The 25,836-nt window shown below is 34.6% G+C and overlaps 1 protein-coding gene across 7 annotated transcripts in view; it reads left to right on the forward strand.

Annotated features, from left to right (window-relative positions):
* The first annotated feature begins 2,463 nt into the window (after nucleotides 1-2,463).
* Nucleotides 2,464-25,836, forward strand: part of Nox4 (NADPH oxidase 4) — a 173,688-nt gene continuing 150,315 nt past the window's right edge. Inside the window, exons 1-2 of one of the 7 annotated variants that reach the window (XM_048787917.1) lie at nucleotides 2,464-2,704; nucleotides 3,312-3,407. In XM_048787917.1, coding sequence (XP_048643874.1) covers nucleotides 2,648-2,704; nucleotides 3,312-3,407 — 153 coding nt within the window. In that variant the 5' untranslated portion in view covers nucleotides 2,464-2,647. Of the gene's footprint in view, nucleotides 2,705-3,311; nucleotides 3,408-8,586; nucleotides 9,112-11,912; nucleotides 11,988-25,836 lie in introns of those variants that run through there. The other 6 variants (XM_015477317.2, XM_048787918.1, XM_048787919.1 and 3 more) reach the window with 6 other exon arrangements.

Here is a 25,836-nt window from a genome sequence, read left to right on the forward strand (position 1 = left end):
AATACCAAATGTCTTCTTTGATATAATGAGAGCAACTAAGAACAAAGCAGGGAGGAAGAGCAGGAAGAAAAGATTAACATTAAACAGATACATGAGGTGGGAGGGAAAGGGAGAGAAAAGGGAAATTGCATGGCAATGGAGGGAGACCCGCATGGTTATACAAAATTACATATAAGAGGTTATGAGGGGAATGGGAAAATAAACAAGGAGATAAATGAATTACAGTAGATGGGGTAGAGAGAGAAGATGGGAGGGGAGGGGAGATAGCAGAGGATAGGAAAGGTAGCAGAATACAACAGTTACTAATAGGGCATTATGTAAAATTGTGGATGTGTAACCGATGTGATGCTGCAATCTGTATTTGGGGTAAAATTGGGAGTTCATAACCAACTTGAATCTAATGTATGAAATATGATATGTCAAGAGCTTTGTAATGTTTTGAACAACCAATAAAAAAAAAACAAATAAAATAATCAACATTTATATATAGCTTTCTGTTATTTTTCTAGATTTCACAATAGAATGGTAGTGGGTTGTTTAAGCCTTAAGCAGCCCTGTTTCACTATGTAACAAAAGTTTCTTAATCTCTTACCTTCAGTTTCTTCAGCTTTAATGTGGGGGACTAACATACAGCTAGAGAACTATCATGACAAGTAAGGGAGATTTCTGATTACTACTTACAAAGGTCAGTGCCTGATACTTTGCAGGTACATATTTAGAGTTGCTTCTATCATTTTTGTCTTTTTTTTTTTTTTGTCATTATTTTTCTGGAAATAGCTGAGCTTTTAGAAATTTCTACTATTCAATTGTCTTGATCTTCTCAACGCATTGCAGGAAACTATTTTGCCAACCAATAGCCCTGTCCCCATTTATTAAAATTAAACTTTTAGTATGTGTTAAATTTTGAACTTTATCCAGTAGTGACAGGCTTGAGTTTCTAATTTGCTCCTTTTGTTTATCCTTTAAGAAAATCATGGTCCATAAGATCACAGTCTTAATTATAAATATTATTAAATTACTTATAAATTATTATTAAATTGTTGATAAATAATATACTCTCTAATGCTAATATTTGGGGTAGTTTTTAGGATTAGATCATGTATGAAATAGGAAGGTTTCAAATAATCAGATTATTAGAAAGGAAACTGAAATTTAACTTGAACTTGATATGAATTTACTCCAATTTTTCAAACTGAAGGTTGTAAACATTAATCTACTCATTAAATTAAGCATATTACATGGAGTAAGGTCAGTATGATTTTATGAAATTTAGTTTCAATTATATCCCATGGCTAGTGTGATAAAATTAATTTTATAATAAAACAAACAAACAAACAACAACAACAACAAAAAAACAAGAACCTGAAAGCCACAAGATTAGGTTACTAGTAGAGAACTTTTTCTGTCATTTGTTAGTTAAATTTGAGAAAGTTTATGTTTTAATGAACTTATTGTGCATCATCAGACATTCTTTTATATGAATAATTTTTCCCCCTCTTCTCTAATATGGATGCACTGCAGTATAGGATGGGTACCCTATGTTGGCTTCACATTTTTCTCACTCTTCACTGGGCCTCCGGTACAAGTTTGAGAGGATCCTACTACTAAATAGACCCCCAAACTAGGTAGTAAAACACCTAATTCCTAAGTAGAGTGAATCTGAGCTTCCATAAAGCCCCTGAGAATTAAGGCAGTTTTACCTATTTACCCTCAGACCCCATTCTTTTTATTCAGCAATGTTTTGAAAGTTTTCTGGTAAGATAGGGTAGGCTGTGTAATGAAGGAACAGGTAGTGGGAGGCTTCTTTGTTGGAGGGGCCCTTTGTTCTGAGGCAGGATAAGTAGCCTGAGAAGGGGGAGGTTGAAACTCAGAAAACGATTTCAAGTTCAAACTTCTTTACTGAGCCTCTTTGAGTTAAACTTTTTTGGAGAGGGCAAACAACCAGTCCAAAACTAGGTGTGTGTGTTTTGTTCCTGTGGTGAGTGTGCCGCATTTGTGATGTGTATGGGGCAGGTGTGGGGAGTGTATGGCGTGTGTGGTGTGTGTGTGGGGTATTGTGTGAATATGTGAGTGTGCGTGTGGTGTGCGTGGTATGTGTGTGTGTGTGTGTGTGTGTGTGTGTGTGGTGTGACTGTGGTGCTGGGTGTGTATGAGTGTGTGTACTGTGTGTGATTCTGATTGTGTATGTGTGTGGGGGCTGAGTGTGTGTGTGTGTGTGTGTGTGTGTGTGTGCGTGCACGCGGGCTCCAGGGTGTAGCGAGTGCCCCCACTTTTAGCATGACTATCAGGCTCCACTTCTTGGTTGGTGTTTCGGCACTGGGCAGACTGAGCCTGCAACTGCGGGGGACGCCTCCAAGGTTCCACCCGGGACATCCTGAACAGCAGCAGCCACAACAGCAGACTGAGCGCAGACAAAGGGGCTGGCGCGAGCGCAGACGGTGCGGCCGCCGGGGCAGCGGGCCGGGCGGGTGGGAGCGGGCGCACACCCCGCCCGGGCTGGCTCGGCGCCGGGCCCCGACTTCACTCAGTCTTTGACCCTCGGTTCTCCCGCCCCCCGCGGGCCGCACCGCTGTAACCGTTGTCCCGGCAGTCGCTTGCTCCTTTTCGGGGCCGCAGGCAAAGAGCGCAGCACCGTGGGGCCTGCGGCATGGCTGTGTCCTGGAGGAGCTGGCTGGCCAACGAAGGGGTTAAACACCTCTGCCTGGTAGGATGGCGGGCCGGGCGCTCGCGTTCGGTCTCTCCCGCAGCTAGTTTGATTCATTCCCTGAGCGTGGGCGGGTGGGAAGTTGGAAGTGGAAGTTAGATTCGAACAGTTTCAACTAACAAAACTTTACAATGTTAAAACCTGGAGATGATAACGACCCCCTCCCCCAACCCCCATGCATGGGAACTTTCCTACACACTGATGAGCGGATGTGAAGGAGGGGAGAAACAATTACTTTAAGTGAACACAGCTTTCTCTTAACCCTTTAAACATGTTTGCCCCCATTGGTTTTTTCTGGGGTTGCTTGCGTTTTACTTAGGACATGGTGATATGGTGATGTCACTAATTTCTTAATCTTATTTTGTATTTCAAAGATCATTTAGCTGACCCGTTTGCCACCCAAAGCTTATCTCAGGTGAAGGGCCTGGATCCAGATTTATTTATGAGCGCTTTTCAACTTTCTGACCAATTAAGAAAGTCTTCTGCAATTTTTCATTGAGATTGCATTGAAAACTCTGTGTCCGAACAATGGACTTGTGGTTTCATTCATCAAGTGATGCCTTTTTAAAAATTTTGTTTTTTCTCTCCCTTTGTCTGATTGGTTTAGCTCATTTGGCTGTCTCTGAATGTCCTGCTTTTCTGGAAAACCTTCCTGCTGTACAACCAAGGACCAGAGTATCACTACCTCCACCAGATGCTGGGTGTAAGTGGGACTTGGGTAACCTGGTGCAGTGGCTTTAATTCAGCAGAACTTGGTCAGTTCTTCCATTTATCAAAGAAACCTTTGTTGTACACTTTGAAAAAGTTGTTGATCTCTAAAGTGGTCAAATTTCTTGATTTATCTTTACACTTGTCTAGAATAGAACGATTAACTCTTTTTAAGAACCAAAGGTATTATCTGCTAAAGTGAAATGAATGAATCTGCCAGAGGCTATTAGAGCCTGAGAAGGGTTGCTACTTTTTGCAAGCTGCAAAATGCCCTGAAGGATTTGCTATACTAGGAGAACCAACTGATGACAGGCTTTTAGTTTGCACTTATCAAGGCTTTCATCCTTCCCATAAGCTTATCCAGAGGATTTCTGCACTGTTTCTTTTACTGACAGTTTTCACAAAGTATGTGTCTAATGAGGGTATTCTTTCTGTGTAGTTCTCAGCTGCTGGCTTTAAGTTAGTGGCTGATCATGGCTCTAGAATACTGGTCTAATATGAGGATAATATTGTGCAAAACTTTGCTCTGATTTATTCACTTTGAAATTCTTTCCTTTCCCTTTTCTGTTTCTGATCTCATTATTCCTTCTTATCCTCTTCCTACCTAACCTCTTAACAAAAGATAGTGTCACTGATGACATCTTACTTTGTATAAGGAGACTATATTTTCTAAGCAACAAGCAAAAATTATAAAATATATTGCAAGGTCTTAGGTCACCTGAACAAGCAGATTTTGTCATTCCTTCTCATTGAGGAAGAAAACACATTCAAAAGAGGAAATGTATCACTTTGTTTTTCATAATTTCATTGCAATTTTAATATTAGTTCAATGAATTCTGTAGAACCAGGTCTCCCTTTCATGTTTTACATGTATAGACTTTACTTTTTAATCCTAGCATCTCAATGATTGGCAAGTGTTAAGCCTGCAATAAGTTGCAGCTGAATTAATGATTGATATTTTTATTGTGTAACCAAAGTACTATTTTTCATAATCTATTGCCACACTATCTTTTTAAAGCTTAATGCCTAGGTTTTTAGCTAATGGGTTAAGAGAGTCTCAAAAACAAACTCATTTTATTAGAAATTCTAAAATCTGAACAATTCTTTCTTTCTTTTATTCAACAATGTAGAAACTATCCTCAAACCTATGCTTTTCAAATGCATGCATGAAGAGTAAAGCCCCATCCCTCAAATTGCTTGCAATCTAATGGAAAACCAACAAGTAAATAATTATAATTCAATAAACAAGAAATCTTCTGTACTAAAACATAAGATCTGCTAGCCTTTCCTTATTTTGTTTCCTGGAAATTTGTTATTTGATGTGAATTAATGAGCAGGAGGTTTTCCAGTGGGAAATTTATTATGTAACTTGTTGAGCAACATGGAGAAAACTCTTGAGAGTAAAATTTGTTCTGGATTAAGAGGGTATTTGTGGCAATATAAAATCTTAAGAATTGGAGAGTTATTGCAATAACTTGAAAAGACATAACTGCACTTTGGATTTGAACTTTGTGACCCAGCATAAGCCAAAACAATAATTTAAAAGGAAACTAATTATGTTGGAAACCAAAAATTTTTGTAAACCAATTTTTGTCAACATGGATCCTGTGTAACTTTAAATATATGTTAGTGATAGGTCTGATAAAATTCAACATATATACATGCATGTGTGTGCATGTGTGCACCCTCACAGCCAAATAAATTTTAATATTTAATTTCAAATTATGTCTATTTTATTTTTTTAAAAAGTTTCCCACATTTTTATTGGTGTATTATAGTTGTATATATTGATGGGATTTGTTGTTATCTATTCATATATGCACCCTATATAACAATATAATTTGCCAATATCATTCCTTAGCACTTCCTTCCTCCCTCCCCACCTTCCACCCCTTGGTCCCTTTTCTTGACTGATCTCCTTTTGACTTTTAGGAGATCCACTCCTAGCTTTTTTTTTTTTTTTCTTTATCCTCTCTAGTTTCTGCATATGAGAGAAAACATGACACTTGACCTTGTGAGTTTGACTTATTTTGCTTAACGTGGTGGTCTGCAAGTGCCGTAATTTTATTTTTCTTTATGACAGGCCAATAAAATTTTAAAACATTTCAAAATATGCTGCATCTCTGTACTTCCATTCCACTTGGTGCTTTTGTTTAAATGATACCAACAAGTTAGGAAGGTTCAAGAACTGCTGGCATATAGTAGGGGTTCAATAAACACTGATCAAGTGAATGAAGGAAGAGAGTGATAAAATGAACAAATGGAAGACTAGGAGCAAGGAGGGCAATGGGCAGACTGATAGGTCATTGTGAGTTAGTTTTCATAAAACTGAGCTGATTTTTAAACCATTTAGTAAGAATTTAACATTTTACCAAGAGTTCTTGTGGAAAGGAAAAATAATCTATGACTTCCTAATGTCTCCCCAGAAATTATAATTTTTTTCATTAATGTATCTAAACTTTTTGAAGTAGGTGTTTTAAAACTAAATGGTTCTTTGTAGTGAAAAAGTAACCCCTTTAGTTTTGGTCTTAACTTCATGGAGGAATAATTTTATTTGTCCTAGGCATAACTTTTCTAATATTGTGATGGCTGTGATATAGTTTCATAGAATAAGAATTTGCAGATGCTTTTCAAAATGCAACACACACACACACACATACACATATACATATATATATATATATATATATATATATATATATATATACAGTATAATAATACATAAAAATAATGAGTTACAATTATTTTTTAAGTAAATATTGCTGATGTCTGTGTTTTACAGCTTTAATGACTAAATATTATTAATGTCTTACAGCAGTGCATATTAGATCTTATCAAGTAGTCAGACTTAAAATGATAGAATTGTAGAAATACTAAAGGGGACATAAGTATTCTGATTTTATTAATCACTTTTAGGTGAATTTTAGGTTCTCATGATACTATTTATGGAAATCAATTTGATTGTACCACTTTAAAACACAGATGGAAACAGTATATTCATTCGCTGAGAAATTTGATAATAGCATTAAATATAACGCTTGTTGCCATTCACCTGTAAAATGTACCTATAATAGTAACATTACTATGGTATTATGGGCTACAAGGATCCACAGAACATATCTTGTTTGTAGGAAGATACAGATATTGAGAAGTGTTGGCAAAGATCTCTGATTTGTATTGAAAACAATTATTATTCAACTATTTATTTATACATATGATATGCCAGACACTTTACAAATATTTTGTTTTAGCTTGGAAGCTATGCTCTGCACTTTACATTTGAGGATATACAGACCTAGGAAGCTGTGTGACTTGTTCTAAGGTCTGATGGTTACTGTCAGAAGTAGAATTTGAATGGAGTCCTTTCTTACCTCTTTGCTTTTCCCTCATAATACATATTTTTCTAAACTATTTCTCTTGCCTATCTCAAGAATGTAAACCACTGGTTAATACTATTCTTTATCCATACTGCCCAGTAGAAATACAATGCAAGACAAAATAAGAAGAAGACAGAGTCATTAATTCTAAAAATAAATTAAACCCAATATATCTAAAACATTATCACTTTAACAGGTAGTCATTACTAAAGAAATTAATGAGATACTTTACATGATTCCTTCTTATTAAATACTTGAAATTTATATTCAGGAAAGTTACAATTCAACCACTAAATTTTTAACAGGAACACCTTACCTACATTTAGGCTTCATAAAGTTTACAGTCAGAATTTTATCTAATAATACAAATGTGTATCAACTTTAAAATTTAAGTTTTTTGGAATCAGATGCAGTGGCATGTGCCTGTAGTCCCAGCTGAGACAGGAGAATCACTTGAGCCCAGGAGTCCAAGATCAGAATGGGAAACAGAGTGAGAAACTATCCTCCTTAACCACCCTCCCCCCCCCAATTTTTTTTTTAATTAATAAAATTAAACTAAACATTTAGTTCCTTTATAATGATAGACACATTTCACATACTGAATGGCCATGTATGGTCAGTGGCTTCCATTTTTGGCAGTTCAAGTACAAACTGTGGGGAGATTTATTCTTACTCTTGGCCACAATGCTTACTATTTTGCTTCAAAGCAAACAACTAGCCAGCTAAGTAGCCCAATAAAAAATACATTATGTTATGGCTAGTTTTTTTTTTCTCCTCCTCTATAAATAAGAGTTGATATTGGAAGGGTGGTTGTGGACTTTAATTATTGGCATGAACTGTAAAAATCTCTGTCTTCTGCCTTGTCTTCTGAACTTTCTGGTGTTGGCAATTTTTAAGAATGAAGGGGAAATATTTAATTCTCAGAACAAGAGTGTTCATTACTATTTCTATATGACTGTTCTTATACCACAATTAAAGATTAAAAATTACTTTAGAATTGAAAGGGAAAATAAGACCTATAGTGCTAGAAGATAAAATAAAGGAGAGATAAATATGTTTTAGTAGTTTTTTTTCTTCTTTTTTAATGATCTTTCCCAGACTGGCCTTTTACAGACTGAGAGCAGCATGGTCATGGCTGGTTTATGCCTGAGTTAATATGCTAATCTGATTGTGTACTTCCTAGGAGATGTTTAATTATGACATGCTGTGAGTTTGGAATCTTAAAATTGGATAAGAAGAAAAGTCTTGAGGGGAAACCAAAACAAAACAAATACCCAAGCAAACAAAAAAATTGAACCGACCTCATGCACTCTTCCATTGCAGCTCTTTAAATAAAGGACGTCTTGGATTGCTTAAGATAAATAAGTTTTGATTTATTTATTTTAAGAAATGGAGATACAGTTACTTTTTACTCTAATAGAAAATGCTAATGTGCTGTTAGCAAACCTAAGAAATTTATTTTTTCCATTAAAAAATATGGTGGCATTCTAACTCAAAAATCAAGCACTCATATTCATGTTACCCATTTTTGAAATATATTTTGACATTTTTATAACTAGAGTATTATGTAATTGATATAAACATTTTAACTTTGGAAAAGAATGAATTTTGTGGTACAAGGTATGTGTGCCTTAGTTTCTTGGTTTTACATTTTTTTTTCTCTCCAAACTAACATTTGTATATGGACTATTCAATTTTAACCTATTCTCATAATTTTAAGATGAGAATTAAAAATTCTTTGCTTTTTCCTCACATGTTTTTTTTTTTTTTCTTCTACCTGCTGTATGGACATGAAACTTTTTTCCTTTGGAAATCCTTTTTGAGATATCTATGTTATTTGAGAGAAAGTTATGAGCATTTAGGTTTTTTTCTAACTTTCTAGTGAAACACCAGGATGATGTTTCTTTGGTCAATCATTATTCTTTAGAAACATTAACTAATTTACCCTCTTATGAGTCCTAGAAGTGTATCATAACATTGTACAGAGACAGAAGTCTGATGTCATGTGAACTGCTTAAGGTTGAAGATTAGAATTTCTAGGCGAATGAACCTAGGATTTTAAGTCACTGTTGGTTTCACAGCTGGTCTGGGCAGCTTTAATTCTGCTGAGAAGGAAGGAATACATGCCTCCTGTGAATTTCTGAAGGAGGCTTGATCATTAACTCTTTCCTTTTATTGCACAGAATATAAAAGTCACTAGCCAGAATTAGCCAGGCACACATTGTGGTTTCTATTCAGGGGATATTTTAAACTGTTATTTTTGTTCATTTTTTCTTCTTAGTCTTTGCTAATTGAGCCAGGTGTTTTTCTGTTTATTGACAGGTGAGGTGGGTTTTAATACTTTGATGAAATCACAGTATATTTATCAATTTACAGTTGATAGCAATCCACAGAGTTTTAGATTTGGGAGTTTTGGTATCTTTAGAGTTTGTTTTTATTTTTCAAAATAGAAAAATAAGATCGAAGTTATTTTCTCACTATCACACACTGAATTAGTGGTTTCTTTACTATTTGGTCTATTGATTCTGTCTAAACCCCATGAAAAGTGGACCACTAGCCTTTTTTTTATGTGAAATGATATTTTAAAATGATCAGCAAGTTAAGAATTTAAGGAAAATTATTAATTTTCCCTCAATAAAAATATATTTTCAACATAATAAAGGTTTTTTTTTTTTGAAGTTTTCATTTCCCTTAGATAAATTGTGAAGGAATTGCAAGACATTTTTACTTAGTTTTTGAGCTATTCATTTGTTTATTTATTTTTGATACTGGGGATTGAAGAGATACTTAACCACTTAGTCATGTCCCTGGTCCTTTTTTATATTTTTATTTAGAGACAGGGTCTTGCTGAATTGCTTAGGGCCTCTCTAAATTGCAGAGTCTGCCTTTGAACCTCCTGGCTCAGCCTCCTGAGCTGCTGGGATTACACTGAGCTGCTGGGATTACAGGTGTGTGCTAACACACCCAGCCTATTTAGATAATTTTGATTTCACTATACTTATCAGCATTTGGGGGCTCAATATTTGATCTCTTTGTTTTCCGCCTAGTGTGTAATTCTCTTTTATCAATACCATTCCAAACAGCATAGATTGTCAGTTGAAATGAATTTCAGGCATTTTAAAATCACTTCCTTCATTTTGATATGAATAACATTAATGCTAATAGCAGACTTCATCAGTGAGGATTAAGTATTAGGCATTATTCTAAGAGCTTTGCATTGATTAATTTACTTAATTGTGTGTGTGTGTGTGTGTGTGTGTGTGTGTGTGTGTGTGGTGCTGGGGATTGAACCCAGGGCCTTGTGCATGCAAGATAATCCTTAATCTTTTTATCTAATGTATGGAATAGATGATTTTGATTTTTTACTTTGCAACTGAGAAACTGAATTTGAGAGGGAGGTTCTATAACTTGCTAGTGAGTGACAGAGGCAGGAATCTAGCCTAAGGTCCTGGATCTAGAGTTTATATTCTTTTATTTTTTAATTTTACAAAAATTGTATAAATTTATTGTATTCAACATGATGTTTTGAAATATATAAGTATTATAAAATGACTGAATGGAGCTAATCAACATATACATTAATTACTTCACATACTTTTTAATTTTTTTTTTTTTGGTAGTAAGACACTTAAAATCTTCAATTTTCAAGAATGTGACACTTTTACTTTATAGTCATCATAATGTACAATAGATCTCTTGAATTTATTTCTCCTAATTCAAATTTTGCATTCTTTGACTATTATCTCCCGACTTTACCCTACCTCTGCAACCACTGGTAACCACCATTGTGCGCTCTACTTCTAGGAATTCAACTTTGTTAGGTTCCACATATTAGGTGAGATGATGTTGTATTTGTCTTTCTGTGCCTGGCTTATTTTTCTTAACATCATGATGCCTTCCAGTTTCATCCATGTCAGTGTAAGTGGCAGGATTTCCTTCTTTTTAAAGATAGAAAAGTATTTCATTGTGTGCATATAAACCATATTTTCTTCATCCATGCATCCATTGACAGAATTTTTATTCTGAATCATTGTGTTCTTCTGCCTCTATGCAACATAAATATTGAGTTGAATCATATAGAATGCCTTTTGATAGAACAGAACAATCAAATATTAGCAGTTTCATACGATTCAATCAAATAACAACTTTTACTATTTATTGATCACACACTATGTACCTGATGCACTTCATGGCTCTTTATTTTTATAAGCTCAATTAATCCTTATATTTAATTAAATCCTTATAACCACTCTGAGGATAGAAATTATCACTTTTTATAGAATTGAGAAAGTGATTCTCAGCAGTAGATAAATTTCCCCAGCATGTACAGCTAAATGGAAGAGTCCAGTTTGAGCCCACCTCTGCTTGACACTGAACACACGCCCTCAATCATCCTGCTGTTCCATGTGAGGTTCTTCAACAGTGTTAAAACCTGGAATTCTCTACTTTTGTCAAGTTATTATGTGTCGTAACACAATGGTCTGGCATGTGACTGTGTGTAGTCTGTATGTTTGTGAGGTTGCTTTAGTATATCTTACTAAGTACTTGATTAGACGTAAAGGTAAGAATATAATACATGGATTGTTTTTAAATCCAAGTCAGAACATGTATCTCAATTTCTTTCTACTATATTAGTTTGCCAGGACTGCCATAGCAAAGTACTACAGACTAGATGGCTTAAACAAAAGAAATTTGTTTCTGCACAGTTTTGGAGGCTAGAAGTTAAGGCTCAAGTTGTCAGTGGAGTTTGTTCCTTTCATAGACCTCTTTCTTTGGCTTATACATGGCTCTCTTCTTCCTTTGTCTTCACATGACCTTCATTCTGTGTGCTTCTGTTTCTCTTCTTCTAAGGACAATTAAAGTTGGATTAGGACCCATTCCAAGTATATCATTTAATCTTAATTGCCACTTTAAAGACTATCTCCAAATACAGTCACATTCTGAAGTATTGTACATCAAGACTTCGATATATGACTTTTGTTTTTTATGTTTTAATTTGTTCTAATTATACATGACAGTAGAATGCATTTTGACACATTAACATGTTTCTTAGTTTTCCTCTGGAAGTTAAGCATGAGTTTTGATGAATTAATTTGAGATTAATGTAGTTCTTTTTTCCTCAGTTGTAGAATCCCAGCTGAGCAGTAACATTCCAGAATGACATTGCATAAAATCCCTTCTCAGGCCTCCTTATGAAGGTATTGTGACATTCCAGATCAGTCATTTGTAGCATTTAAGTCTTAATCTTACCCTTAATTTTTTTTTGAACATTGTTTTACACACCTGTTTTACCCCTGCCATGTCCTCAAAGAAGGAAATCAAATAAATTAACACCCCCTGAGGAACAACATCAATATTTCATTTGGATTGCTTAACTCTTGGCATCAAACGTATGACTTAGGGAAATGACTCTTAGAGTAGGAACATGGTAAATATTGAGGAGTTATTTTATTTTGCACATTGCTGAGGCCAACAATAGTAATTGGAATTATAATCATAGTAGTCATGTTTGCTCTTCCCTGGGGAGCACTCAGCATGGAGGGAGAGGAGTCTGTAGAACTGTGATATGCTACAGAGACCTTAGGAATTGTTTTAGTCCATTTACCTTATCTGACAGATGGATTTAGTGTAATTAAATGCCTTCTTTATATACTCAGTGCAAAGCTGAATGGAGATGATAGGTATCCTAACTTCTGGCCAGCGTTTCTTCATGTCCATTGTCCTAAACATTATGTTAGTCACATAAATTATTTTCAAATTGCCTAGGTAATTCTGGAGAGGAAAATCAGCTGGAATTTCTTATTGAAAAGATCATAGGTTTTGGAGCTATATGGATATGTGTTTGAATCATGGTTTAAGATGGTTTTCCCTTTATAAAACTAACAAATTAATTATCTGAGCCTAAGTTTAACTGATCTACTTGATGAAATAGATATTAAAGCTTACTCTTAGGTTATTAAAGATTACCTAAGAAAATTCAAGTGAAATGCCTGGAATATAGGCACTCAGAATATGATAGCCATTGCTATAAATATTCAATAGTAGTATTTGGTACTAATGGTATTTTACTATGAGTAGTTCTAAATAGCAATATCATAAATTGTTTATGTTTATAAGTGAACATATTAAAAGAAATTCAGAGACACTTGAAGATGGAAGGGATTTACTGATCATATAGTAAATGGCTGGTGGAACAGGGAGATGTATTCTTTACTCCATTATCATGGTGCTCACAAGGGTGCTTAACAAATATGTTTGATAATGATGTTGTATACTTGCTGGTCAGCTGAAGCTTTGGGTTCAGTTCTTTGGTTGACCTCTGGCTGCCTTTCTGATCCTTCCTGAGGGAATAAAGCTGTGTGTTATTGTTGGTCATTGGCAAAAAGTTTTGGTGGCTTGGCCACAATTGTTGGTTGGAATTTCAGTTTGAGATGGAACATATTTCATTCAAAAAAGTATTAATATATTTTATTAATCTTCACTGAAGCTTAGAGTTTTCAAAAGTCAAACAAGGGAAGTAATGTCTACCTTATGATATTGTTGTGAGTCTTATAAGTAAATTAAAATAAATGATAGAGCAACATCATTAACATCTCATGAGTCTGACATCATATATTCTATGTCAAAATCTTCACTATTCAACAAGTTAGGTCCTATTCATAAGTAAGCTAAAGAACAGAATTTGCAAGTAATTTTCCAATTGATGAAAGTACTTAGCATGAAGCTTATTTCATAAAAGCAGCTTTAAAATGTCATCTTTCTTCTTTCCTTTATTTTACTCTGATCCTTAACAATCTTATATAATAATAATAATAATCTGTAAACTTCCTTTTCCCCAGTATGCTTTTTTTTACATGTCTTCCAGTCAGCATCTTATCCTGAGTTAACTCCTTGTTGTTCCATGTCATGACTTCAAAGTGAGTCAAAATACCCCTAGGAGAAAGTTGTGGAATGGAAAGTAAGATGTGCCAGTGGAGAAAACTGATGGGATAGGGTGATGGGTACTTTTACACCTCACTGATTTTTCTCAATCAAATTACTTTACAAGTAACTTTGGGCCATTGAGTTTTGTCAATTCTCTTGGAGTTTAGCCATATGAACCCCCAAATCACATTTGTGAAGTCTGTTAAACTATAAAAACAAAAGGCCAAAGGACTCCCCTCTGATAGCTCAGAATACCTACAAGAAAAATCAAACACATATCATCAGTGGTCTGTATTAATGGGTTCCAACTGGAAAAAAAAAATGACTCATAGTAAACCACAAAAATGTAGAGCTCAAGGTGAATATTCTTCCCCTACTTTAGAAATCCCATTTGCTGCTGAGAATTGTCTGTGTTCTATTTGTTAACCTCCTATGGTATTTTTCTATAGGGTGGGGATTGGCTTGGATTGTATAGAAACTATCACTAAACTTGCTGTTCAGTTAGTTTGATCCTGTGCTTTTTTAAAATAATCTGAGAGTTTGGGAATAGACTCAAGTGAAAGTTTTCTAGAGTTTAGTTTGCAGGTTCAGAATAGATAAACAAGGTTTTCTTAATTTTAGTTTGCTTAAAGAAAAATATCTTATATGGGTTTTAAATCATGAGTGTCATTCTTAAAGACGGAAATACATTTTAACTCATGAATTTTAGACATTAAATTTAATTTGCTAAAGTTCTTTATGACATACGTTCTGATTTTTGCTAAAACCAAGAGTTTTTTTATATCATATTTTCCTGAGCATGGACTGACTCTTCAAATTCCAAATATAGTAATACCTATGAAAATCAGGAGTATCAGTGGAATGATGTGATTTTGATGTGATATTGTGAAAGAACATGAATTGATCTAAGCGGACATGTTTATTTTGCCTCTTAACACATGTGTCTTTAAATAATTTATTAAAAATTTCAGTCTATTTTCTCAATTTTAAATTGAGGATTATGTTATTAAGTTTAACTACATGAACATTTAAATATTGAAACATTCTGACTTCCCAAATGGTAATTTAGTTTAACTCACAAGTAGTTATGAAAAGTTTATTCTAAGATCTTTATTATAGGGTTCTTTTTCTGGGAGAGGTGAGGGAAGGATTAAAATAAGGAAGACATGAATATGAGGTCCTCAAAAAGCATTATTCTATTCTATTCTAATAGCAAATTATAGTAGATAAGTTAATGACAATACAAAGATTCATTACTTTCAAGAAAAATTTAGAGCTACGAAGGTTTTGATGTTGAATCCAGTTGTAAATGGATTTGCTAAAGTCTAAAAATTTCCAAAAATTAAAAAAAGAGGCCATCTTCTAATTTAATGTAAAACAAGAAATCTGAAGTTTGATTTTAACCTGGGCAATTTAATAAGACTCATGAAGTTACATAAAGGTCTGGGGATGTAACTCAGTGGTGGAGCACTCATCTAGCATGCATAAGAATATGAGTTCAGTCCCCATATTGAAGAAAAGAAGGAAGGAAGGAAGGAAAGAAAAAAAATAGACAACATTAAAGCATAGGTGCAGAAAGTGAAACAGATTTTAAAAAAAATTTAAATAAGAATCAGAGCAATAACTTTCCCTAACTTTCTAAACTGTGAAGGTTAGTAAATAAGTGGTATCAACATCAAAGATCATCTAAATATTAAGAAGTTAGTGAATAGAGTGTTTCGATTTGGGTATGCAGAATGTTAGGATTTTCCTTACTGATATTTTAATATATGCTGAATACTTTGTTTTCAGAAATTATTTGCTAAATGTCATAACAACACATATGACAACCAAACAACAAGTTATATGGTATGACACCTATCACAAGGGAAACAGGCTAGATGATCTCCTATGTTTAGCCCCCACTTGATTAATAATAGTGTTCAAAAGTAGGTAACATTTGTTCTCATGCATCTCCATTCCCATTACCTAAGAGTTATTCCTTACAATACTTAGAACCCTTTTTATTTCCTAAATGGTCATAACATCACTCATTCTAATTTCTGCTTTCCCTTTACCCTGTCCCATTCTGTTGAACCCTGTGTTTTAAATTAGTATCTTTTCATTTATCAAAAATCTAAAGGGAAAGTTCGGCAGCTTAATGCTTGTCATCTGAAAGATTCCACCCTAAGCCATTAAAAATTTTCAAGATAATTTAAAAAAGCTATTCATGCATTTTCCACTATGAAAATAAACTATGCCATTATGGAAAAAAAAAATGAAAAAATGCATAGAAACAGAAATGGAAATTTGCTTTATTTTATCAATATTTAAAGATAAAATTTTTTATTTCCCATGTTTACTGTTAAGAATTTCCATTTTATTTTTTTAAGAAAATAATTTTATTATGGCTTTATCATATTTATTATGTAAAATTTTTTCATATTTATTATGTAAAATGGAGATATGCAAAAATAAACAAACCCAAAAGTCATTTATATCAACACTTAAACATAATCATTGCTGATATTTTGATGTATTTCCTAAGTAAATATTTTTTCTTTTTCTTTTTGGCACCAGGGATTGAACTCAGTGGCACTTGACCACTGAGCCACATCCCCAGCCCAATTTTGTATTATATTTACAGACAGGGTCTCATTGAGTTACATACTGCCTCACTGTTGCTGAGGCTGGCTTTGGACTCTCGATCCTTCTACCTCAGCCTCCTGAGCCACTGGAATTACAGGTGTGCGTTTTTTCTTTTTTTGATGTAGCAGTATAATCATCCAGAATAAACAGTTTTGTATTCTCCTTTTAAAAATATAGCTTTAGTTGTTACAATAGATTTATCCATGTCATCAAAAACTCATTGCTAAACATGTTATTTTTAATATTTCACTGAATAAATTAAAAACATGCTTTTGGCTTTCAGTATTTCACAGACAAAGACAATACAGTGAAAGATATTATTACACAGAACAACCTCTGTTTTTGAAATGATAGCCTTTGGATATTTAATTAGATTTCCAAAGTATATTAATTCATTAAAATTCATTATGACTTTTTATTGTTTATCCATTGAGTTCTTGATATTTCTTTGCTAAAATACACTAAATTTCAAAAATAAAACTACTTGCTTTTGTATATGAAATATTGATGACATAATAGAAAAAACTAGAAAGTCCCTTCTTTGTCTGATAGGTAACAACTACATCTGTTTCATCTATGACTCTGTCTCTGTCTCTGTCTCTGTCTACATATTTAGTTTGACCAATTAAACTCATGAAGAGTTGGTCTGTATTTTCTAATGCTTTAACATATATGCATCAGAAGTTTAAATAAATAATCTGTACCAAACTATTTACTCATTTAGTCCTTCCTCACCAAGTACCTACTCTTAGGCCATTTTGTGGCGCTGAGTTCTTCCTCTTAAATTTATTTTCCCCTGCAAAAAGACTGAGAATTTTCTGATTCAAAGTTGAAAATCTTGATTAAAAGACATGGTGAATCATATGAAAAAAAAAAAAACATACAGACATTGTAAATTAACTAAATTGCAAGTATTTTGAGAACAGAGATTGAATTTAAAAGCAATTTTATAGATTCAACTAGGAAGACTTAATAAAAAACAGGATCAAGTTTAGAAGAGTAAATAGACAATATGTTTGAGAAGAATACAATTAGCACATATAAAAGAAGAATCTTCATATTTGTTATAATCTGAATGTGAGATTTCCCCCCAAATCTCATGTGTGAGACAATGCAAAAAGGTTGAGAGCAGAAATGATCAGGTTGTGAGAGTCTTAACCCAATTGGTGAACTAACCCCCTTATGGAATTAATGAGTGCTAATTGGAGGCAGGTGGGGCATGACTGGAGGAGGTGGGGGGCATTGGGCGTGGCTTTGAGGTATATATTTGTATCTGGCAAGTGGAGAACACTCTCTGCTTTGTGATTATCTTGTGAGCCACTTCTCTCTGCCACACTCTTCTGCCATGCTGTTCTGCATTACCTTGAGTCCTGAGGAATGGAGCTGGCCTTTTATGGACGTCTGAAATAAACTTTTGAGCCCTCAAATAAACTTTTCCTTCTCTAAAATTGTTCTGGTTAGATATTTTAGTCACAGCAGCTAAAAAGCTAAGACAACATTCAGTACAAGTGTCACTATGTGTCACTATGAATAGTTTGATAAAAATTCTGACCAGATTATGGGATATCATTACTAGGTGCATTGTTTACTCTGAAAATTTTCTGTATGCTTAGGCTACCAGTATGTGTATCTGTTTGGGCTTCCAGTTTTAGGAGAAATGTTAAATTAACGTTAAATTAAAAATGGTTTAAAGATGAAGAATGAAGCAAGGTTTTGGAATGACTGTTTCTGATGAAGAATAGCTGAGAGGTGACTAAATACTCAGTAATTGTGATCAGATGTGCTGGACCCATGATGTGGGAGAAATGAGGCCTGTGTTAGATTTCAAGTCAACCATGCTCTGTAAAATAAATTTACTCCTCCCTGACTTTTCCACTGCACAGATAATTTCTGTTGAAGGAGGAAAGTATAAAAGTGATTAAAATCAAATGCTTTTTAACTCTTGAGGCTTTGTTGTGGGTGTTTGTGTGTGTGTGTGTGTGTGTGTGTGTGTGTGTAATCCTTTTGGTACCAGGGAATGAACTCAGGGACGCTGAACCATGGGTTCCCACTGAGCCACATCCTTAGCCCTTTTTTAGTTTTCATTTTGACACAGGATCTTGCTAAATTGTTTAGGGCCTCACCAACTTGGCTTTGGACTTGAGATCCTCTTCCCTCAGCCTCTTGAGATGCTGGGATTATAGGCCTGTGCCACCGTGCCTTGAGCTTTGTTGTGTCTTAAAAAGGGGGAAAAGCTAAGGTGTGGTCATAAATACCAACATGTATAAAGGGTGTTCCTTTATGTCATATTCAATAATAATGTTTCCTTAAAATATTTTATGATTTTAATAGCTTCATCTCTCAGTCCAATATAGTTTTTGATGCTCGTATAAAGGTTGTCTTCTTTTAAAATTATATTTTTTTGACTGGTGAATAAAATGCTAATTTTAAAAGACTTTTTTTAGTTGTAGATGGATACAATATCTTTATTTATTCACTTATTTTTATGTGGTGCTGAGGATTGAACCTAGTTCCTCACACATGTGAGGCAAGTGATCTACCACTGAGCTATAGCCGCAGCCCTGCTATTGGTTTTTAAATATCAATCTTATATCCAGCAAACTTTTGTATTTGGTTACTCAGTTTGCAGATTCTTCTTAGATTGCCATTTTAAATAAAATACAGTTTTATTTTTCTTCAAACAACAACAACAAAATGAAACAGCATTTAAGTGCTGAATTAAAAAAAATCCATTTCAATAATATTTGTCAACCAAAGAGGTCAGACCATTTGCATTTGATAAATCTTTATCCTTTACCACAATTCAGTGAGGGAAAGCAAAGGTAATATTTATTATTGGAATCCAAGGACCTTGGTAGAAGCCACAGGTGTTAGCTGTGATAGAAATTTCATAGCTTTTCATCTATGACCTGTTTGCCAGACAGTATTGCCTTTAGAAGGTCATGGACATGTTCACATGCAATTCTTAATTCTGTTGATGTTGAACTTTAACTTTGCCAGAGAAACATATAGTCTAGAAGTGAATATCTTGCCATCTGAGCATTTGGCATAGGAAAGACAACACAGACAATACTGGGGCAGAAATATTGTGTTACGATATGGTTTTCTTTTCTGTCTGTAATAACTATATATCTTTCTGACTTCCAGTAGACTTTTGTAAGTAAAAGCCACATTCCTGTTGAAAATGGAAGGAATGCCATTTTTAGAAAGTATAGCAGAATGGAGGCATAAAACAGGAAATTTTGAGCTAAGTATTAGGAAATCTGGATATGTATTCAGGATGGACTCTCTACTTTTGTTGTTCACTTAGTTTTATGGGGGAAAAATTCCACTAGCTTTTTCTTTACAACTGTTAAATTCATCTGGATATAGAGAGGTTTTGTTTGTTTGTTTTAAAGAAGTAATTCATAGATGAGAAGACAGGTCAACTCAAGTCAAAAATTACATCATAGTTAAAAGTCTCTAGGGCAGCCATTGGACAGACATCAGTTAGAATCATTTGTAATGAATTACACTTTATTATGGAAAGAACAGAAAGTCACCAACTTTAGGTTTTACTCCAAGAGCACTACAAGAGTAGTTAATTTTTTTTTTCACTAGGAAATGATTACTTTTGTCATTAATTATTTTCTGCTTGCTTATGGCATGATTATCACTATTGCTTCTATATGAAGCTTTATCAAAATACATTATTGGCTTTTAAAGTAAGTTCTTTGCCAAAATGTAATTTTGTATTTTTATTTATTTATTTATTTATTGTTGTGATGCTGGGGATTGAACTATGGCATAACAAATGTTAAGCACATGCCATACCACTAAATTACATCCCAAGTACTCATGTTTTATTCTTAAATATAATTGTTCCCATGGAATAGTCAAATTCATAGCCATATTATAATTTATTAATGATGAAAAGCAAACATTCAAATTAGAATGACAGGCTTTATAGATATATGAAAAAATTGTTCTGATTTTCTGCCATATATAATTTTGATTATGTTAAATATATTAAAAATTCCTACCATTGCCTTGGAAAATTGTATAATCTTCTTTTTGTGGTTGTCTATTTCTGTTCATATATTTGTCTCATGACTAATTTTCTTTGACTTTTTTTACTCAGAGCATATTTTATCAAGAGTACTTTTGGATATAAATTTCCTTATTAGTGATCATGCACTTTAAAGTCCTCAAAAATAGGCAGTTTGGGCTTTGCCATTTGTCTGTATTGCCACTTGGTAATTTTTTAGGGGAGACAGGAGGTAAACAGGTAAACAATTACAATATAAAGAGTTAGGTGTCCTACGAGAGATATGGTAAAAGGTGAAAACAAATTACTGAGAGAGATGCTCACATCTGTTAGCATATGTGAAGAAGAGGGAAAATTTGAGGTGTAAGTGAGGGCAGGAAATGGGGTTCAGTTAATCTCAAACTGAACTGAGCCACATGACATAAAAGTATAGCCAAGTGGCCTGACAGTATGATAAAATCAATTTGATTTGTTTAAACCCATGGAATATGAGATGGGACAGAAAAAAAAATTGCTGGACTAGATGATATATGTAGTCTCATCAATGAGCTAGGGTGCCTATGGGATTTTTCTTCAAACTGAGCACTGCTCATTTCCTGAGCAAATCTAGATTGCCAGAATGACAGCAGGAGTGGAGGAGAGTAGGGGAATGTTTGCTATCTTTGAGCAATAAGATGGAAAGAGTAGGTCTTGAGTGCTGATCCTAGATCTGAGACAGATTTCTTGGGTAGTCATGTTAAATATTCTCTTTTTTTGAACTAAGGATACTGAAGGATCATCTCTTAGGCTTATTCGTTCATCCATATTATAATTACTAAAAGTCTAGAACTTTTTTTTTTGAATTCTTTAGAGGCAGATGAATGAAATGAAAGTTCAGCTTTCACACCTTTAATTTCAATGCCACCTTTCAGAGCTAAAGATGGAAAGACAGCATGGCAAGAGTGATCTGCAACAAACTATGTCATAACAGCATTTACATTCTGAAACTAGATCAGGTTTTTAGAGGGTTGGGAAATAGAATGATGATAATAACATCTGTTGACTTCTAACTACATTTAGGCACTGCACTGAATTCTATATTTGCTCACTTGATGTTTATACAACCCTTTGGTATGAATTTGTTATTGTTGTTGTTATATTTTTCAGGTAAGGAAAATGAGACTGAGATAGGGAAAGAGAATTACCTAAGGCCACACAGCTAGTGGAGGGGCTTAGTTCACACTTACATTTGTCTGCCATCAAATTATTCTAAAACAGTGACTACGAAGCCTGACCCGTACCTCAGACCTAAGAAGTCGGAATTTCAGAAAGTGTGGCAAAGATATGCTTGTTTTAAATTTTCTATCTGTAGTCAGATTTGGGAAGCCCTTGTGAAGATATGCATAAAATTACAGGAAAATATATTTTCTGGGGGGAAAATATAAGCAACTGTAAGAGTAAGAAAGTATTATGGGGTTGGGGTTGTAGCTCAGTGGCAGAGCACTTGCCTCACACTTGTGAGGCACTGGGTTTGATCCTCAGCACCACATAAAAATAAACAAACAAAATAAAGATATTGTGTTCATCTATAACTAAAAAAGAAAAAATAATAATAAAAGTATTGTGTTTTGCAAAGAAGAGGCGCTTGACTCACCTTTCTTTCTTGGATTGATGTGTGGGTAGGGAAATGACACTGTGGCGAGTGGACCTGGGTTCCTATCCTTGCTTCTTTATAAACTGCTGGTGTAAGTAAAGGCACACAGGAGTATGGTCTGATAGCTTGTTAGACTGTGTGAGAGAGTTCTATGGCTCTAAAATGTGTAAGAATTAGGTATTGTATAGGCTGCACTTTATTTGATCAAAAATACCTCTTTGGGAGAGAAGTCAGTAAAATTGACCTTAAAGAGCTCAAATTTGCTTATTTTTGGACAAACACAAATACCAAATCACAATACAAAAATATTTTATAAACCTGTTGGGTTATTTTTACTTTTCTGTTTTTTTCTGGAAATGGCTTATTGATGATTCCCCAAGAGGAACCTAGAAAAATGACCAATTATTTAAGTCTACTATTAATACCTTTCTGGTGTTTTCAAATCCCTCTATAGAATAGTTTCTATAGGTATTTGCATGTCACATGTCATATTATATTCCCTTAAATTGTTAAGCAAATTCCCAGGTGACAGCAAAATGTTTTCTTGAAAATTAATTTACCAGAAAGTTAGTTTGCAAGTCCTCACTACAGTCAGCTATTTCATGGGAGTTGTTACATTTTAATAGCTTTGTCAAGAACTTGTTTGAAGATGTGGAAAACATGAATGTAAAATTTTTATTTAGCTGAGACAAAGTTGAGAGGGGAAAAAGTTGGAATAGGATTCACATCCAATATAATTTAATGGACTGAAGCCAATAAATTATATACTTGCTGTCTCCCACCACAACTTTTCTTTCTAGTATAGGAAAGAAGGATCATTTATTGATAGCAAGTCAAATAAAGGAAATAAATACATTGTAAACTCAGGAAGAGCCATTGTGTTACATAATTGCTATATAACATAACAATCTTAGTATTGCCAAATGGCATCCTAGAGAGATGATACTCTTCAGTACCACTATGTATGATCAATCTGTGTCAAGACTGTGCATTGGGAAGTGTCATCAAGATGATGAGAGCTTCTTAAAATTACAACAATAGCTGTAGTGGCAACTAATTATATTCACGAAGAAAACAAGACTGGGCTAGGAAACCATACCCCTTTTATGTTCATTTTTTAAATGTCTGTTTTAGAAAAAATACTATTCAGAGGAGTTCTGTGGTGAAATTACAGAGACAGAAATTCTATCTCAGTGTCAGAAAATACAATGGAAGTTTTTAAGTGGGACAGCCAGCTGTCTCTGGAAGAATTCAATCAGAGCTTACCTATGGTTGGAGGCTATCAGAGAAGAGATTTAGATGCTGGGTAGGAGATAGAGGTGGGTGAGGCCCTCTTCCAAATGAAAAATAATATGTTTTTAATAAAGTATTTGATAAAATAAATGTACTAGTAAGTTAAATATTTGGTCAAAACTGAATATCTTCTGTATGTAAGATTCAAATATAATTAGCTTTAAAAGTTATTCTTGTATTTAACAAAGTTTCATTTCTGTGATTATTAACTGCATAAAGTAACATAATTGCCAAAAATTTCTCCCTTCCAATCTGTTCTCCACACTTCATTGAGAGTAATCATTATTAAATAATAATCTCTTAAGTACCATTTTCTGTTTAAATATAGTGACTGTGCTCTGCTCTGAAAGTTTGTGCTCTCCAAATTCATATATTGAAGACCTAACCCCAAGGTGATAGTATTAGGAGGTGGGCCTTTGTGGTGAGCTGGTGATTAGGGAACTAACTAGGTTAGAGCCTTCCATGGTTAGGACTAGCACTCTTGTTAAGGAGGCTTCAGAGAGCTAGCTAGCCATCATACGAGGAGTGAGAAAGTATTACCTATGAGGAGGTGGTCCTCACTAGACTGAATCTGCCTTGAATCTGTAATTTCAAGCCTTCAAAATTGTAGGAAATAAATGTTAGTTGTTATAAGCCACCCAATGTATGGTTGTTACAGTATCTCAAGCATAGTAAGGTACTGTGCTTTGATTTAAGCCTAAAGACACATTCTTACCACAGCCTGCAAAATCCAGCAAGTGCTCCCACCTGCTTCTCCAGCTTCCTGTAGCCTCCCCCTCCACTATACCCCCACCGTATTGGCCTACTTTAAATTTTTTATGGACACGTTCCCATTTGCTACATTTCATTTATCATAGTGTTTTCTCCTACGTGCATGGTCTTCTCATTCTTAGGTTGCTTTGACTCTCCCTCTCCAGGACTCAGTTTATTTTTTTCACTTCATTAGGGAAGACTTACTGATTTCCCATTCGGACCTCATTTCCTGGTACAAGAAATCTATCACTGCATTTATCACTGCTACAATTCACATTCGCATATGTAGCCATTTGATTAATATCTATTTTTCCTACTAAAATATCGGAATACTAAGGGAAAGGGCATTTTCTATTTTTAGTTCACTCCTGGTATCCTGCAATCTGTGCACATCACAATAAATACATGTTGAATAAATAATGTAAGTGGAAGAGATAACTTTTACTGTAGAACTACAGAAAAGAGGTTAGAGAAAGGATATGATAGAGTGGCCCTAAGACTCTAAGTTACTTTTTATACTACTTATATTTTAGACTGTTAAAGTATCAGTTAATTAGCTCATGATTCATAGCTGTTAAGAAGGATCTTAGGAATAGCATTTAAGATAAGAAGATACATGTTTGAGATTTTAGGACAATAACCATATATTTGTAATCTCTAAATGTTATATTCTTTTATAATTTCCTTCAAATGGTGTGACTTCTTATAAATTTTATAGCACTGTTTTAATTTGAGCTTCTGCAACAAAATGTCAGAGAGTTGTTGGCTTAATCAACAAACATTTGTTTCTTACAGTTCTTGAGGCTAGGAAATCCAAGATCAAGCTGCCAATCGGTCCACATTTGGAGAAGGCCCCCTTCCTAGTTTGCTGATGGCTACCTTCCTGCTGTACCTTAACATCAAGATGATGATAGGAAGAGAGAGAGATGGAGAGAGAACAAGCTCTAGTTAGTTCCTCTTCTCAAAAGGGCACTAATCCTAGCATGGGGGTACTATCCCTGTCACCTAATCTAAAGCTAATTATATCCCAGAGGCTCTATCCCCAAAGTCTTTTACACTGAGGATTGGGGGCTCAACAAATAAATTTTGGGGATAAAACATGCACTCCATGTAAAGGATTGACAAATGGGACATTCTCGACCATGTCTCATACAGGTGATGGAAATGGAGTTCCCCTCGGTGGAGTGGACTGGTTGAGAAATAACAGCTAGGAAAAATAGAAAGGTAAAAAAAACCACAGAACACAGAAAGTAGTTTCAAAAGTAGAGGCAGAACAGGCAAGCCTATCAGACAGATCGAACTTCTAGACTATGGCAAAATGGAGCCTGAGTCTGCTTTATATATATTGGGAAACATCAAAGGCCATCCATAGGATGTTCTCCAAGAGAGATTAAAAGTGGGCTGTCCAGTTCCCAAAGGGTCCAGAGTTACTATGAGGGATCTTCTTAGCAGAGTGGATATAAAGAACAGATGCATTGGTCAATCTCTTGCCATGCAGAGCCACAGATAGTTCACAATGCCTAACCTAAACATAACCCTGGCTACCATACTGAGAGAAGACCCTCACATAATTCACAGATGGCTTCCTGCAGGACTTGAAATGTGAAAATAACACTGCCATCTAGTGTCAGCTAACTGATGAGATCTGAAAACAAGTAGCAGGTGAGGGTAAAAGAAATGGTTCAGCTAGGGTGGGGTGGATAACAGGGGGCAGTGGTTTCGTTTTAGTGAAAATTTGAGGTAGTTGGTGCTTATGGAGCTTATGGATTCATAGTGACTAAGTGGAGAA

Source organism: Marmota marmota, unplaced genomic scaffold (genome assembly GCF_001458135.2).
Source record: "Marmota marmota marmota unplaced genomic scaffold, marMar, whole genome shotgun sequence".
Taxonomy (NCBI): Eukaryota; Metazoa; Chordata; class Mammalia; order Rodentia; family Sciuridae; genus Marmota; species Marmota marmota.